The sequence below is a fragment of the Fringilla coelebs genome (assembly GCF_963513975.1).
Source record: "Fringilla coelebs genome assembly, chromosome: 4".
Lineage (NCBI taxonomy): Eukaryota > Metazoa > Chordata > Aves > Passeriformes > Fringillidae > Fringilla > Fringilla coelebs.
Window position 1 is genome coordinate 31272481 of NC_140032.1, and position 18217 is coordinate 31290697.

The 18217-nt window shown below is 35.8% G+C and overlaps 1 protein-coding gene across 4 annotated transcripts in view; it reads left to right on the forward strand.

Annotated features, from left to right (window-relative positions):
- The window catches only part of FAT1 (FAT atypical cadherin 1), a 101168-nt gene that overhangs the window by 42934 nt on the left and 40017 nt on the right, over positions 1–18217 (forward strand). For all 4 annotated transcript variants that reach the window (XM_084204147.1, XM_084204144.1, XM_084204146.1 and 1 more), the window contains exons 4-7: positions 8419–8480; positions 11262–11591; positions 12101–12311; positions 16547–16686. In XM_084204147.1, coding sequence (XP_084060273.1) covers positions 8419–8480; positions 11262–11591; positions 12101–12311; positions 16547–16686 — 743 coding nt within the window. The remainder of the gene's footprint in view (positions 1–8418; positions 8481–11261; positions 11592–12100; positions 12312–16546; positions 16687–18217) is intronic.

Here is an 18217-nt window from a genome sequence, read left to right on the forward strand (position 1 = left end):
GTAATTGCCCATTTCAGAACATAACTGTATCCTGTGCATTTTACACAGTAACCTTTAATGGAGAGAGTGTGTGTGTGTCTGTCTGTCTGTTGGTCTGTCTGATTTGGAGACCGAAGTGAAATGGGAAATGGGTACAGCTGCAAACAACTTCCATGGGTTTCCGATAACGCTGGAGAATTACTTAGTGAGGAAATGAAGGGTCAGTGACCACAGAGTAGTGTTGGCTTCATTTTAACAAAGGAAATCTTTGTTGTTTAACTACTTGTGGGTTTTAATCCCAATTGACGTAATATTTTGGAACTTGTATAAAACCAGTGTTAGTGTATTGCATGCTTATGTGATTTAAAATAAAATAAAGATCAAAATGCTGAATTTTTTCATGTAACTTCTGTAGCTGGTAAGCAATGCCAGGCTTAATTATTGTTCACTTATGTCACACAGCTCGAAGTGTATGTAGCAGCCTCCATGTGCTCAAGTGTTTACCAGTGACATGCAGAGAAAGTAAAGTCTTTGATTATACTGTCTCTAGAACATATTTTTTTCTTTACTGAAAATGTAACCAAAATTAGCCCACGTTTTTAAAAGTAGTTTAATTCTGCAAAAAGCTACTTTGATTTGTCTTTTTAAAATCATTTGAAGTGCTAGGTCTTTTTTGTAACTGGAAAAACAAGTTAATATCTGAAATTTCTAATTATATTTTCATATCCACTCACTCTACACTATTTAGAGATATAGCATCTGCAAATATAGAAATTTTGCTATAATAGAGGCAGGTATTTTTAAAATTACTTGAAAACATTTATGTAGAGAGTACTTCTTGTAAGTGTCAGGTGGGGGTCTGGGGTTTTATTTATTTTATTTGTTCTCTTGCATCTCTTTGGAAAAAGAAAAACTGATTGTAAATCCAGGCTAAAAATAATCTAGTCAGTGACTAATTAGAGTATACAAAACTACATGGTTTACTTTTAGTTAGATACATTTGTGGAATTTTCTACCATTATATGATCAATAAAAACTTAATTTTACACTTAATTTGAAATCTTGTTGAAATTGAAGTTGTACCGTGTTTGTCATATTGGATGGCTTAGCTGTTTATGTAAATGATTTTTTCTTCCTTATGCTGTACATAAATAATCTTTGGAGGGTTGCTTGTCTTTGCTTCATGCTCAGATCACAAATATGATTAATGAGCATTCTGCTCAGCAGATTCCAGGATGCTGTTAAAATAGTTCAGGTAAGTGACTCAACTTCAGATGTTCGCCTTGCAGTTATACTTTATAGTAGCAGGATTGAGTAGTTAAATTGCCTGGTTACAGATAAACATGGTGCCTGATGCTATGAAATATTAGCCATACTTTTTGATCCTACATACAAATCTTACAGTCTGTCTTGGTAACAAGCAACAAGCTCATAAACACTGAGTTGGCCTTGATGATCCTTGTGTGTCCCTTCCAACTCAGCATATTCTTTGATATTACTGTGCTTCAGTAAATGTGCTGCACAAATACACCCTTATGGACAGGGTGTTACCTGTAGTTCTTAATGTGTTTCAGACTTTTCAGTCTGGAGTTTACTTAGGTGTCTGTACACTGTGGGAGTGTCCTGTTGGCTTTTGCTTGAATGGCTGTACATGGGAATTGAAGGGGAAAAGGCACCAAAACTGTGGAAGACTGTACTAGTTGAGTGCTGTCATGCTATACTTAACAAAAAAGGGAGCAGTGGCTTCATCAGTGTACTGCAGTAGGTTTGCATTTTAATTTTTTTAAAGCTAGGGTATTGTAACTTGTTTGTGTAATTACCCTCATCAGGAAGTTTATATATGAAGTAGAAAATAAGTCCATTAGCCCCAAAAGTGCATTTAGACTATCCAGAAAAGTCTCCTAGCCACAGGCGGTGCACTTTGCTAGGCAGAATGAATCTTTGTTCTACCTAAAGAGCTGCATAGCAAAATAGGTAAAATTCAAGAGGCCAGAGAGAACAAGCAAGCAACAGCAGAACTAAAGGAGAGTGTATATGGCTAGGAGAATGGAAAGAGGAACCCAGGCTCTCAATTCTTCTTGAAAAGTGGTGCCATTTTTGAGAACTTTGTTGAAAGAACAGTAGTGATTGCTTTTAAGTGTTGTGCTTGAGCAGAAGAGGCATTTGCAGCCATTTACAGTGCTTTTAAATGATAATCCTAGTTTCTCTTGGGAGTGTATATTTACAATCATATTTCAGCATTAGAAACTTAGTGATGACAATTCTGTTGCTGGTTATGATAAGAGTTATTAAGGTGCATAGAACAAGGAAAAGTTTAGGAATGAAAAGCAAGTGAAATTGCTAAGGAATTATCTTTAAGAATATGTAAGCCAAAGTTCACTTCCTTTATCATACACTTGCTCCAGTATGATAGCTTGTTAGCACTATGTTGTTTGTTTTTTAACTCAGCAGTCTGCTTTCATGGTGATGTAGGACAGTGGCAATATGTTAGACTTTGTAGCTTATAATAGTCATCATCAGTCATTACATGCCTCACAAGAGTTTATTTTTTACCAGCTGCAAAGCTGGAATCTCTTCTTCAATCCCTCTGCTACTAATTTTTATTGACCTGCTTTTATTAACCTGTTCATTTGGTTTGGTTTTGAAGATGATTTTTGGCTTACATAGAAAACAAAGTTTGACTATAGTCTTGCCAAGAAGCTTATCTGAACATCTTCAGAAAGAAAATGTGGGCCTTTTTTGAATCAGTTGAAAGAAGACTGAAAAAAAGTCATCTTCATGTGATTAAATAATAATGGATTATTGTTTTATCAGTCTTTTTGTTCATATTTTGGAAAATGCTGAGATATCGGAAGAAATTTAAAATGATCTCATAAGAGATCATTTTAACAGATAGACTTACACTCACTGTATTATGAGAGATGTCTGAGACATGATTTGATCACACCTTGAACTTCTGTGCTGATTTCTGTGAACTTTTTAGTCTGTCATACAAAAGAATGATATATGCCACTGTCTAGAAGGGAAAGCTGTCTTGAATTGGATATGATACACTACTTCTTAAATGACAAAGATTAGTAGGAAACCCTCTTGAAGTGAGACAGTATCTCTGTCACTTGAAGAGACATAATTGGTGTTCAACTTACCGAATATTTGCCATCATTTGCTCGGTGCTTTCGGGCTGTGTTATGCAGTAGTTAACATGATTGCCATTACTGCCATATGTGAATGTAAAATCCATACTTCTTTAAAATCTTAGACTGATTTACATATTAAGACCTTCTAAACAGATCTGAAAGCAGAAAAATATGTTAAAAAAAAGAGAAAACCCTTTAACATTCACTAGTAATTTGTTGGTTTGAGGGCTGAAGTGGGGGAATGAGAGCTAAAATAATAATTGACTAAGTTGTAGTAATCATGACTGAGAGTTTAAGTGATAATTGACTGATGCAATCCAGAGCAACCACTTCTGCTGGTTAGTTTTGGTTTGCATTTAACACAGAGGACAAAAGCCACCTTGACCAAATATGTCCTCCCTCATACTTAGTTTATGACCTGTATCTGTTGAAGTTAGTAATAAAAAAATTTGTAGCTGCTTCCTTAATTCTTCAGTGCCAATGCATTCAAAGATCAGAGAAACTGTATTTATTTTTGTATGCTGTAATGCAAATAGTGTTACTCTAACTCAAATCAAGCCTGTCAGTTCAAACTCATTAGAGGCAGCATAATACACTTGGCATCTGCTTTAGTCTTTTGGTTCATTGTGGGGGTTAGCCATGTCTAGCAGGCAAACTCCCTCCCATCTCCAGAATCTTCATCATCTCAATCTGAATGTGCAGTTGGAAAGTCTGCAGGTATTTGTGAAAGCACAAATGCATGGGGATGCATGATGTATGCGCAGCAAAATAAAAACTTTGAGCCTTCCTCCTCCCCTTGCAAAGATGACTTTTTCTGATGCAACTTCTGTCATGACTGTGATCATCCATGCCATAAAGATAGCTAATAGATAATTCTTAACAGAGTGCCCACCTAACATCCTATGTTTTTAAAGGATGTTGTCATTTCAGCATTGAATGAAAATTGTTCATGTGCTAGTCTTCAGGAACAGAGATAATATGATGGGAACCACTGTGAAATAAATCCCTGCTAATATCTGATCTCTGGTGCTAATTTCTATTCCAAATGCAGAATTTTATTCAGATTTACATAATTGTATGCTGGAGTTGCATTTCTGTATGTTTGTTTTGCTATTATTTAAAATAGAAACCTGAAGTAAGTTTTATCTAAATGCAGTTGTGATTCTCTTAGTTTTTGGGTAGACATCAAATAGACAGCAGGTATCCCCAGAATGTAAACTCAGATTAGGAATGAAGAGAGAATAGAGTTGTATTTGCTACTCGTGCAGGGTTTTGGTTTTTTTTGTTTGTTACTGATGTTTACAGTTAGTTTCAGTTGATTATAGTCACTCTCCAGCTAGTGAGGCAGAACAGCTATGATTTATCCAAAGACTCTCTAAATTATTAAACTGCTGTTCTGGAAATGTTTCTGATGAGGCAACTTCTTAAATATTACTAAATACAAAAATGGCACCAGTTCACTAGAGATACCATTTCCTCATCATTATCTTAGAAAGGTTTTTTATAAACTTGCATTTCTCAAGAATGCTTGACCTGTCTTGCCATAGTGACATTGATTTGAGGTGAAATAATAATCAGACTGGAGCTTATTGTTCCTGTTGGTTTTGTGAGAGGAGGGCTGATAAAAGGTATCAGAAACAGAATGTAAGAATATGACTACAAAATAGTGCTCTGAGTCAGTTTTGCTTTGAAATAGAATGGTTTGTCACAAGTGTGCTCACACATGCTGTTATTTCATTCAGCAATAAAGACATTCTCCCCACCTAATAACAAAGATTTCAAAACTGAATGTTTTAGAGACTTCTTCAGAGCTTAATTAAAACCTTTTATTTGCCCCTCCTTTGGGGATGTGGCGTGTGCAAAAATGTGGCCATGAATTTATTTTTGTAGAGGGAGGGGCACAGCAAGGATATATACAAAGTGTTACAGAAAAGAGAAGGAGCTCCATCTAAAAAAACTTAAGAACAGAGAAAAGAGGTGGGTTTTCTAGCAGGGAGCTGACTTACATTAGGTCCAAAGATTGTCCCCAACCCTCTTAACAGGCAGTTACAGTGCATAGGAACACTTGACCTTATTATCACAGCTGTAGTTCAGGAAAGCTCTTCAACAATGAATAAAATCTGCTGGTGCAGCATTAAACATTCTGTAATATAGAAAAACCTGGCAAAAATAGAAAAATTTAGTGATTGTAATAATCAAACCTTTTATAGTCTTAAGCTGAAGTGAGACACTTCACTGAAGCTAAATTTGCACTTAGGAAAGTGTCTATCAGTAAAGAGTTAAATAAAAAGAATGTCATGCATGTGTATGTGATTCTAAATCCAGAAGTGTTACATTTCCTTTGTTGGCATTAGTTTCTGCTGAATATACAGGATATATATGGTGAAGACTAAGCCCTTCTGTTACTGGTCTGAAGTGTTTTAACAGAAGTGTGGCATGCTTGGCTGAAAAGACTGGAAGTTTTAACAAATCTAAGCATGGATATTTTGTTCTTGCTGGATATTTTTCTGCTTACCCATTTGCGTTGTATTGACCAACTTCATTAGCAGGAATTTTATCTGGAGCAAGACTTCCTTTAAGAATCACTAGTGTGTAAAGTAGTGTTACATGGTAGAATTTTGTTTTGGGTGCTTGAAGTAAAAGCTTTTGAACAGTTTTTTGATTGATATTTGCTTTTCTCTGAGTATTAATTGCCATCTTTAGGAGTGGCTCCAGTCTTCATGGCTCTTGATGAAAAATAAAATGGATAGGAAGCTATTGAAATGTGTCATTTTTCTGATCTCGTGTAATTCTCTACTTGCTGCTTCTGTGAGAGATGGAGTCTTATTATTGTCAGATGATGTAGACTAACTATTGAATATTCAGGGAAATGCAAGCATCATGAGGTATTTCTGCTAGGTTGCTTTATTTTTCCTGTTTTTTGAGATTTTCCCCATTTTCAGCTCAGCTGTTCAACAGTAGTTCAACATAGCCTTTAATGGCTATGCTGCCATCTACGCTTTTCTCTGGTAACTGTGGTGAGCCTTGAGATTAATGCTTCATGGAAGGGCATGTGCTGGCTTTTTACAGAGCTACTCAGTAGAAAGAGGTTTTAGGAGAACTTGAGTTTTCTGAAGTCACCTGCAAGTCCCTTTCCTGGAAGGAAGCAGATGAGGTGGCAGCTGTGCCACTTGTTCACTTCCAATTAACAGTCCTAGTCTGTTTGTAATAGTGTCTGTGAAAAGAAAATGTGTCATCCAGACTTGGGCAGAAAAGTAAAGCTTTTTAGAATATGTGACAATAAATATTTTCAGTTGTCATTGTTCACAGCTCTGTAATATCCACGTGAAAGTATTACCTCAAGAAGGTTAATAGACGACTGTCACATCATTTTCTCTTTCTTCCCCTGCCCCTTCCTAAATTCACAGTAATAATGCAGCTTTTTTTCCTTGTTGTTTGTTTGGTTTGTTTGTTTTGGGGTTTTGTATGTTTTCATTTTCATTCCCCCTTTCTTTGTAACTAAGGACAATTACTTCATAATACCAAAAGATATATCCTAACAGTAGCAAATGTATCTTCTATGTGCTGTAAAAGCATGAAAATGTAAAGCAGGAGAACATGACATATCATTGTCAAGAATACTAGATAAATAATGGATTTGATATGATGGCAAACAAAATTGCAGGAAAAACAAGGGCAGATTTGACCATAATTGGAACAGCTGTTATTTGCACTATCTGTTTTTTGCAGAATAGTTGTTTGAACATTTGACAGCTGTAATATCACCTTATATCGGTTTTGTTCATATTATTTAGTGCAGGCTGTTTGGTTGGTGTAAGTAGACTACAGCTGTTTTTGTCAGAAGCACTGAGTAGCTATGCACCTGTGTATACAATCCTGTTTCTCTTGGCCTTTCTCTTTTAAGTGAAATTGAAGTCTTGATTGCTTTTCTTCCATACTCTGCTTTTTATCAGCTGAGAGAAAATTGAAGGCTTTTTTATTGTAGCAGACAAGCTTTGAAAACTTTATAAGTGGATTTTAATTTTCCTTATATAAGGTCATATTTATAAAAAATTACTCTGTAGTTAGAAAATGGAACATGAAGTATGCCACCTGTATTTTGATCTCTATTTCATCCTTCATTGGGTAATTGCTTCCCTGTTTTCCAGTTTGACAATTAAGGATCAAGGTGGCAATGCTTTCCTTTCTCTGTCAAAAGCTGGGATAGTTGGATAAAATGTCTTCTGACATTGCATTTTCCTCTGGGTTGCTGCTTCAGAGAACATGGGATAGTTTGCTCAATAGTTGCTTAAGCTGGGCAAATCCAAACCTTAGTGTTTGCTTCATGAAAAGGCCAGGTTGGGTCTAGCAAGATTTACTAGCACAGGCTCAGTCCCATGTGAACTCGGCAATGGTGTTTGTAGGGCCAACTTGTACCTGTGAAAAGGTTAATGTCTTGTCTTTGCTTTGTGCAGCAAAGAAACTGCACATGTGGCTGCATCTGTGGCACAGTTTACTCACACAATAGCAAATCATTCTGCAATAATTGAGAGTTGAGCAAGTTTACTTTTCATCAAACTCAATAGTTAAAATTCTGAACTAACTGTTAGGGAGAATGAATTCAAATAAGATCCCTCTGTATTAGATTTCACTGTCTTTTTGTTACTTCTTACTCTTTGACCTCCTTCATTTAAAGCAAAACCCATCATGCCTTCCTAATCTTGCATCAGGAGTGTATCAAAGTCTTGTGATAAAATATAATATCATGCATCAAAAACTTGTGGTTCTTCTCTACTATTGTCAACAGCAACTGTTTGACCGCTTTTCATTGTGAAATTAGGTGAACACAGACATATTGCTCTGCTTTTTCTATTTTTTTATTATTGTAACTCTTCAGGTTATCCTTCTTTTGCCTTTATCACTAGTATTACAAATAGGCGTTTTTCCAGAAGAGATAGGTAATTAATTCAGATAAGGTCTGTCACCACCCTTTGAAAAAGGCATATGAAAACAAGATTTCGTGTGGGAGAATTGCATTCATTACTCTGTCAGAAACATAACACGCACAGATGTGTTGGAACACTGGACTGTGTTTAAGTGTTACGACGGCTTAGTTTTCAGATTGTAAAGAATATTTTCACAGCTTTTAAGTATCAGAAACTCCTCATCCCTTCCCTTAATGAAAGCATAAATTCTACAAAAATGGAAGTGGCCACCTAAGAAGAAATTAATATAGAGGATAGCAGTAACTGCTGATTTAACCTAACCTTCATTCAGATGATTTTCTTGGGGGATCTGATTAATTATTCTCTTATGTTTGCAGGGCTAATTACAACCACATCCAGAAAACTAGATCGAGAGCAGCAGGGAGAGCACATACTGGAGGTAAATTATTTATTTAGATTGCTGAAAAACAGTGACTGTAAATTCATTGCTCTTTTACAGAGAATTAAGTTTGCCAGGCTTGATTACTCTATGAAGAATTTAAAAAACTGGATTTCAGAAGGAATTTCCTTCTGTGTTCATTATGTTGTAATGCAGATAACCACCTATCTTATAAAAACTGTGTGTTGAGGCTTTTTTTGCTAAAAATGAGTAAAGGTACATATTGAATGCAATTTTTTTTTCTATATCTCAAAACAAAGATTTACATTCAAATGGTACAAAGGCATGATTGTTAAAAGGAGTGTGATTCCTCTTTTTATCTTCCAGTGTAATTATTGGAATAGCTATTTCAGCCTAACTTTTGCTGAGTATAGGCTTCTGCAAAAAAAGTGCAGAACGTTTTTGTAATACAGAGAATACAAAAGGATGGTATGTGAGTAGCCTTATTTTCTGCATAACATGTTTACCAGTCACATCAGTTGCAAGACATGCATTGTAAAGCCCGAATCCAAGAGCATGAAACTTGTGACATAATGCTTTTATTTAACTACGCTTAATTAATTGCCTGGAGTTTATTTAAGAGCTTTTGTCATTCTCTGTCAGACAAGCTGAAAGGAGAGAAGCAGACATAGAGAACCCTAAGTCATCCAGTTTCACAGTGTTCAAGCAGTGTAATGGTGTGGTACTTCTCCTGTAGTGAAGACTTAATATTCACAATGATCCTTATGTCCTAAGATTTATCTGGAATGTTTATTGTGCCTCTTGTCCTGGATGACAGATAAAAGACTGCAATGGGAGTTGGCCAAATTAATGTTAAGGACAGAGAAGCACCCCTAGACTTACTCAAAACTCATGAAAGGAGCTCTGTAGAAAGGTGTTCCAATAGGAGTGCAATAACTGCAGAGACGTGGAGATGAATGTATTAATTCCCTGGTAGCACAAACTATCCTTTTGCATAATTGCAGTATATGTGCAGTCTTCCTGGGCCTTTTGTATCCCTTTGGTGTATTTTGAGCTGGATTAATGCAGCCGTGGGACCAATTTTTTTATCATTATTTAAAATTCTGTATCAGCTCTGAAAAGAATGCTTTGTACCTAAGTAGCAATGGGGCAGAATTTCTTCTGCAGTGTGTTTCTAGAAGAAATAGTAACAAAATTAATTAAATGGCAAATCTGATTTGGTACTAGACATAACATTCCTGTAAATGTAAATCCTCTTTTCAAATTGCCTCCTCAGATCAGGTTGTCTCAGTTTCCCAAAGCGCTTCATGTCCATTATGTCTTATCTCTTGACCACTGCTATGTATATTGGTTGTAAAATGGGTAAATCATGATTTTTACTTCTCTGTATATTATACTGGATTTTTAAAATGAGATTTATACAGTAAATAAAAGGAGCTGTGGATTGTTTTCTGATCCTGAGGTGGCATGGCCCATATGGCTTTGATTGCTTACAACTTATCCTTGGAACAGGGGGACCACATGTTGAAAATTGTGTCTGAATTGTGTGAATTCTCAGGCTGCAGCTAAACAACGTGTGTGTGTGCTGCTTGTTCTGGGCCAAAACTTATGCCAGAAGTCACACTCATGGTGTAATGTTATGGTCAGTTGTCTGCTAGCAGTCATGCTAATTTAAGCTTAACTTTATAACCTTAAGCTAACATGTACAGAACTCAGAAAGTTTATTTTTAGGATTACAATGTCACGTAGTGGTACATAAATCCTCCTGCTTTCATCCTTCTGTATAAAATAGCAGTTTAAGCTCATTGCTCTTTAGTTTGGAACATTGTTTATTGCCTGCTGGTGTAATTTATAATTCTTTGTTCATTTTGAATCCCAACTGGTTGTTAAAGTTTTAACTAAAAGTCTGTGAAGTATGTGATAGAAGAACTCTTAACTACAGAGCAATACGGACAGACAGACTGGCCTAAAGTAGCAGTTTTCCCATGTGTTAGTTTTGTCTTTACAACTCTGATAATAGGCTAGAAAGAAACCCAGAAATGCACAGAATGGTGGACAGACCCAATGCTGAGCTAATTAATTGAGCATTGATATGTTGACCAGATGGGTTGGTGGATTTATTCCTTTTTACTATTAAATTTGATCTTTGATTGCACTTCTGCTTATGTAATAGTAACTAATATGCCCCATTTTTTTTATTCCCAGTTTGTGTTTTCTGAGTTCCAATTCACGCTTTCTTATGCAGTTATTTTAGATTAGCTTCATGTTATTCTCTCATATCTTAGTGTACTCTTGATTATGTCAGTAATGCCTTCAAAACTGATGTTGCATTCAAATCAAATAGATGTTTCTCAAATTTGCCTTTGTTATTTGCTTGGTTCAGGGCAATGCTAATTTTATGTAAATTGACATATTATCCCATTCCCCTTGTAATTTCCTCATTTGGGATATGCTTTGATTTTCTCATTGGGTGTGGTTGAGTTTTTTTGTGAACTGAAAGGTATGTGGTGGTGTTCCATTACAAGTACTAAAGGGAACTGATATTCAAATATGTGGAAATCATACCATCTGTTAGAGATGAGCGTGAATATTTGCATTTCATGTTGCATTTAATGTGTCAAAATATTAAGATAATAGCAGAATATATTTTTGAGTACCTTTTGTAAATACTCACCTAATAGCTTTAGGCAAGTGATTTAACTGAAGTTAGGGGATAACTGTACAGTTGTTTTGGCAGTTGTAGGAAAACCTCATTTAGGGAGGAGCATTGTTGGAAGGACCAAGTTTGAGCTCTAACTTTACCCTTGTTAATAAAAACAGGTGACAGTAACAGACAACGGTACTCCTGCAAAATCAACAATTGCACGGGTGATTGTGAAGGTCTTAGATGAGAATGACAACAAGCCTCAATTCTTGCAAAAATTCTACAAAATTCGGCTTCCGGAGCGGGGTAAGCCCGAGCGAGAGAGAGCTGCTAGGAGAGAGCCGATCTATCGAGTTATTGCTGCAGATAAAGATGAGGGCCCCAATGCAGAGATCTCCTACAGCATTGAAGATGGTGATGAACATGGCAAATTCTTTATTGAACCAAAAACTGGAGTGGTTTCATCAAAGAAGTTTTCTGCAGCAAGGGACTACGATATCCTTTCAGTGAGTGAAAATCCTGTATATCATGAATATGTAATGTCTTCTTTTATCTGTTCATTTCTTATTCAGTAGCTGACAGGTGAGTGACTGCAGTATCTGAAGGAAGAAAGCTTTAGCAAATCCAGAAGTATTGTTTTGTGTGTTTGTTTGGTTTTTATTAAGGGATGATTTGAGATGTTTGTATTGTGTATTAAGAACTGCTGTTCTTTCCCAGAACTTGGCAGATAATTTATGTGATGAGGGAACATAAACAATCACTTTGACTCACCTCCAGGAAGAAAGCAAAATAAAAGTGAATTTATGGTAACAGTTTGTGCTGCTATCAGGTGCTGCATACTTTTTCTCCATTTGCTGCCCAGATAATGAAGGGCAAGTGGCACTTTGAGAGACACTTAACCTTTTTGGAAATATCTCACACGAGCAAACATGCTTGGAGCTTATTACTGCTTTCTATTTATGTGACATAATGATTTATGTGATCCTGTAGCCTAAAAGATGTGTCTGTTTCACAGATTAAAGCTGTAGATAATGGTCGCCCACAAAAATCTTCGACTACACGGCTTCACATAGAATGGATTCCAAAGCCTGTCCCACCCACAGAGCCTATTTATTTTGAGGAATCATTTTTTTCTTTTACGGTGATGGAAAGTGACCCAGTTGCTCACATGATTGGTGTAATAGCTGTTGAACCTCTTGGAACACCACTTTGGTTTGACATAACGGGTAAGGATGCCTTAAGGGCCTTTATTATTAGAAACAAATGCATGGAGTCTGAGATACTGGAGGGCTCATTGCAGCTTGGTTTTAATCACTCTTCTAAATAATGCAAGGTTTTGACATTATTTAAATGCAGATGCGTGTTTTATAAGTCAAAAATATTTAATTTTTATCAATGCCACTCTGTATCAAAGATTAAAATTAAGTTGCAAAATATCTGCTGTGTTGCAGTTTTAAAATTGATTTCTGACTATTGTGTCACTGAAATGAAAACTAATGAAGTCAGTCTCACAGACTGTATGACAGGAAAGGAAATAGGAAGCTAGTTTTCTGCAAAGCAGGATTGTACGCTCAAAAAGAGATTTTACTGTTCACATGGATTTCTTCTCCTCTGGGCTGCTTCTCAGTTTGCTGTCCTTTGATTCAGTACTAAAAGGAAAGCTTGCAATGTTCCTAACCCCAGCAATCTTCTTCCTGTACATATTCTTTCTACTAAATTGTATCTTAACAACCTCTTGTATAGAAAGGGTATTTCTAACCAGTAATATGACTATATGTTGATGTGGTAACAAAATTAATAGTACTTTTTTGAAGTTTAGACTTAGTCACTAGACTCTGAGCACTGATGAGCAGTAATACACAGAGTGTTCACTGCATAGCTGATAGTAAAACCAAGTTCTGTTGTGTGTTAAATCTATTAGAATCAAGGGGAATGGCATAGCTTTGTTCAGGAGAGGTGCCTTGTAGTGAACTGCTCCTAGTCTAAAGTGAACTCTTTCGGTCAGTCTACCAGATTTATGATAGATTTGTGATTTTTCTACTACATTTGCAAGAAAAGGCTCTTTTTCGTCTTGGTTACCACTGAAAACTTTAGCCATGATTATGATGTTAAGTTGCTGGGAAGAGCATATTTTAAATTATTTTAATTTATTTATTACTTTAATTTATTTCTCAATAATTTAAGTATTATAAACATCTGTTTTGCTGGTATGTATTTCCTGAAGTGTACTGAGAACAGCAACAGTTAAAAATAAAGTTTATGAAACTAACACAAGTAGCAGGAATATATAAATGCCAAATACTTAAGTTTGGTTTCAAAAAATTTTCAAGCACATGCAAACAGATACAATTCTTCCCTAAAATCATGCTTCATGCATGAACAATCTGTGATGATAATGATAATCATTGCTAATGCATTAAATACTTACACAGAATTTTTTATAATGGTTCTTTTTAATGTATTCTTGAAAAAAAAAAAAGTTCCTGTCCAAATAGATTATAATTGATAAAAAATGTTGGTGTTTAGACAAACCTAGGGATTACAGATCTGTCCAACTCTCTAGAGGGACTAAAAAGTTGAGGATGCTTTCTTGCATTCTCATAGGAGCAAAGTTCTGCATTTGAGATATTTTGGAACCGAGGCTGCTCTTTCACTGTTCTCCCAAGCACACTCAAGGATATGGGAGTAGAAGAGCAGAAAGTATAAAAATAAGTGAGTAGGAAAAATGAGAAGGTATAGTGTGCTCCAGTTCAAATTAGGGTTATCCATCCACAGCAAACAAATATCTGTAGACTGAAATGAGTCCATTAAAGGAAAGGTTAAGGAAGTGACATTGTCAGGGAAAGGTGAGCAGTTCATGGCGATGAAAGAGAGTAGATAGAATAGGCCTTACAGGTTTTTTGGAGTCTGAACACAGTACAGCAGTGATTTTTTTTCTGGGGCCTTTTATTAGCAAAATCTGTTAATTAAATTGGGGATGTACTTTCCTATTGTTCTTAGCGTGGTTCAATTGCTATGCACTGTGAACAGTGTGTACATCTGAATAGAATTCTGATTGATAGTATTATTTTGATCTGCTCCTTCTAAGTATGCAGCACAGTTGGACATTCACATATTTTTATTGTATGCCTAATGCAGAAAATGAATTCTCTTTTCCTGCTCTTTGTAGAAAGACATATACAGAAAACTCCATTGGGAAAGAGCATAACTTGTCCAAACATTGTAAAATAAACCATTTTATTTTGACGGTTTTCTTAGTAAAAGTGTTTTGGAAAATTTGATATATGATCATGTTGTAAAGTTATGGGCTACTATTGCAGGTGGTCACTTTACCACCCTCTTTTACTGTTTCTAATAGCATGAATGAATTTGATTGACAGCTTTCCTTTGTGTTCTGTGCTTGCTTTCCATGCTTTCTTTCTTTTTGGCTGAGCCAGGAGACAAGCTTGCTAGTGAAGTATTTTACATCTTACAGATGGCTTGTGACCTGAACTGTACAGCAGAAGGTATCTGCTGAGATCACATAATTTATTACCAGATTATGAGATCTGAAATGAAAGCGTACATTTATAAACTATTTATTTTATTAACCCTTCGGAAATCAAAGTGCTCACGGTTGCATTTGTGACAGGTTCGTTTTTGTTTTGTTTTGTCATCATTACATTTATACAGCATCAATTCTGAGCATCCAGTTTTGGCTTTGGCCAAAATTGTTGCTGTTACACTTCCAGTGTACTAGATGCAGAAGTTTGGGTTGAGTTCTGCTTCAGCGGATCACCAGATATCACTACTACTACCACAAATATGGGCAAGGCCCTGGTGATTTTCTTGGTAAGGAAGGGGAAGATGTTGGTTAGAGAGCTTGTCCTTGTGTCAGGAAAACTGAACCAGTTCATGCTCATTCACTTTACTCTTCCCTTAAAATGTAGAGAACTTCATTGAGACATCTGAGAAAATGGTTTTGCCTGCCATCTATAAAAGGAAAAACTAGATTCACCTTCTAAAACTGACATACTGCACAAAGCCCATTAAAAATATTCTGTTAAGAAAAAAGCTGCTGCCTTTCATGATGTCCAGTTTCTATCCATTTGAGTGATTCAGAAACTGCTGCTGGGCCAGTAAGAGGAGTTGGCTTTCAATTGAACTAGAAAAATTATGTGATGTTGGTCATTATCAAATATCTCAAATCCAGTGAAGCAGAATCCAGCCCATCTTTCCTAAACTGATATGTTTGTCATGCAGTGGAATCTTCTAAAGGTGAAATCCTTTTTACATGTGAATGGGGGCTCATTTCAGTATTTACTGTTTTTTTCTTGGACTAAGTTCAAATTTGCAACCTTTGGAACTTCACCCTCTCACTTCTAACCGTGGCTTTTCATAAAATGCATTTAGTGATTTGCAAAGCTTAGCATGCATAATCTTGTTAAAGGAAAAAAAAGCACTCAGATGATATCTGAATGCTATCTGCTAGCCTTGTAAAATACAATTACAAAAACACATGCCCATAATTAGGAAAAATTGGTTTGCCATATCTAGCACTGGCTTGACCAAAATAAGAATTGATTCTTCCATTTTAGGCAGTTTATTGAGAGGTCTAAAGCAATTGTACTTAAATGGCAGTATTCATCATCACTAATAGTATTTGGACTTAATGGACATTGCATTCTCAGGACAGTCTGCTCCATATGGCAGGATAATGATCAATTAAATGTTTAAGCAACTGAGTGTAGCTATTGATCTACACAGTTATTTAACTATATTTCAAAGTGTAATTTGAAAGTTTCACAAGGGAAATTAAGATAATTTGCTTCAGAAAAAGAACTTGGCTGTATTTAAACATTGGGCATTTAAACATTTAACACTATTCTGAATCCTGTCTATCTCAGTAAAACTGAGATAGTAAATTCCTTAGATACTCAACGTTAAGATGCTAATCCTTTGGCGGTACTGCAGCATTTTCAGCTTTATCTATAGTCATATATGAATATAATAATATGTACTCTGCTCCAAAAGACAAAAATTTGACTGTATGTCAAATGGGATTTTAATGTATTTTGATAAAAAGTATGTTTTTCACTTACTAGCTGATAATCTGCCCAAAAGGAACTATTGCATTTGATGCAGTAATTCTCAATTTCCTGCTGTATGGAATCATTAAATTCCATGGATTTTTTTTTTCTTTTAAGTAGAGAATCTTGCTAATAAGAATGTCCCTGCTGACTTTCCATGAGTTGGGCAAGTCAGCTTTGTCCAAAAACTACTCAGTTTTAAATATCTATTAGCAGCGTATCATGTTACCAGGAAAAAAACTTAAAGTATTTAAACTAAATGTATGTATAAATATATGTATATATATTTCCACCTTCATTAAGCATTGGAAGGCAGAACATTATCATACATAAAAATGATGATGCAATAATGCATTTTATTAACTTCTCCCTCTCACAATTTCCTGAACAAGGTGGCAACTATGACAGTCGATTTGATGTGGACAAGGGCACAGGAACTATCATTGTTGCAAGACCTCTTGATGCAGAACAGAAATCAAATTACAACTTGACAGTAGAAGCAACAGATGGAACCAGATCTATCAGCACTCAGGTAATGAACTTTCTGATGAAGCACTTAAAAAGAGCATGTAGCTGGAGGATGGGGAAGCTGTTGGGTTTTTTTCTCACCATTTTTTTAATCCTAGACAATGAACATGGTTTGTTTAAATTAGGGACTTTGTCTAAAATAGAAGTGAATTCTGATATTCACAGAGCCATGTTGTTTGGTGGCTTAGGTGTAAAGGTGGTGTGTTACTATACTGTAGTCTGAACCAACAGCTTTTAAGTTATAAGATGTTCCTGCAGCTAAATAAATGAAAACAGAAACTAAGCCCCTGCATACATGACTTTATTACAAGAAAAGTATTAATACTACTCATCTGAATTACTCCTCTTTACAAGCTCCTCCAAAATCACTACATGAAATGATTACTGTACTTGAAATTTAAAGACAACCATTTTAAAATTTTGTGGTTCCCCTCCGCCTGGAAGATCTGTGGATGACCAGTTGTACAATATCCAAGAAACTAAGCTGATTTTTCTGCATAGTATACTTATAGAAACAAGGTTTAGATTATAACATCTCTTTGTATTGCCCCAAATACTTTTATTTTAGTTTTGGTGAAAGTAGAGATTGTTTAGCAATCTCCAAAAAGCAGTAACCTTAGACAAATCAATGTTTTTAAATTACCTTTTTCCTAAGGCTCTCTGATGGTGGCAATTCTTTACAGTGGGACTAATAAGTTCACTTCAAAGTGCAGAAGCCTTTTGTGACAGTATTGTCTAATTCATAGTAAAGTAGTTTATCCCCGCCTGTTTTTCCCATCTAGTTTCTTTCCCCAGCCCAGAACCTGAATATATATGAAAGTACAGTTTAGCTGAGGTTGGTGTGAATAGAGCCATGATTATAGAGGAGCTTCCCTTTTCTTCCAGATAGAAAGGAAAGGCTTTATTTACCGATTAAAGACTGTTGGACTTGGACAGTGATGTGTCTGTATTACCAACCCTAATCATTGACCTTCCCTTCAGGCACTCAAAGAGCAATAAGTGGGTTGCTGCTGTCTTTTCTGTACATGGAGATCTGTGCTACAAATACAATTTCTTCTTGTTCAGCTTCTGTGCAGTGCATGTGTTTTTCTGTTATCTTTTCTAATGTCTTATATGTTGTCTTCTGCTTTTAGCCAGAAGAAAAGATGTTTCTTATCGATGTTAAGGATTTTAAACAGAATCTTTATTGAGCTGTCTGCATGTCTGGAGGCTTGATAGGTCAAATAGAGTAAATTTGATAGTAGAAGGACCAAGTTTAGCAGTTTCCTTTGAGAAATGCCTTTTCTTAAGAGGTGACAATTGTGAGTGATTTTTCTAGACCATGAATCTTCAAAGACAGCAACGTGTTTCCCAGAAGGAGCTTTCTGCAATCATAGCTGTGGCGCCATTGCCTCTGGTGCTGATAACCACCATAAACAGTTTGGAGAATTCTGCTGTAAATTTATTAAATTCACCTACTTGCAGTAAAAATATTGAGCAGGTTCACTTGTAGCGATTACAGAATGCTGGATAGAAGGCAGGAATTTCTTAGGACA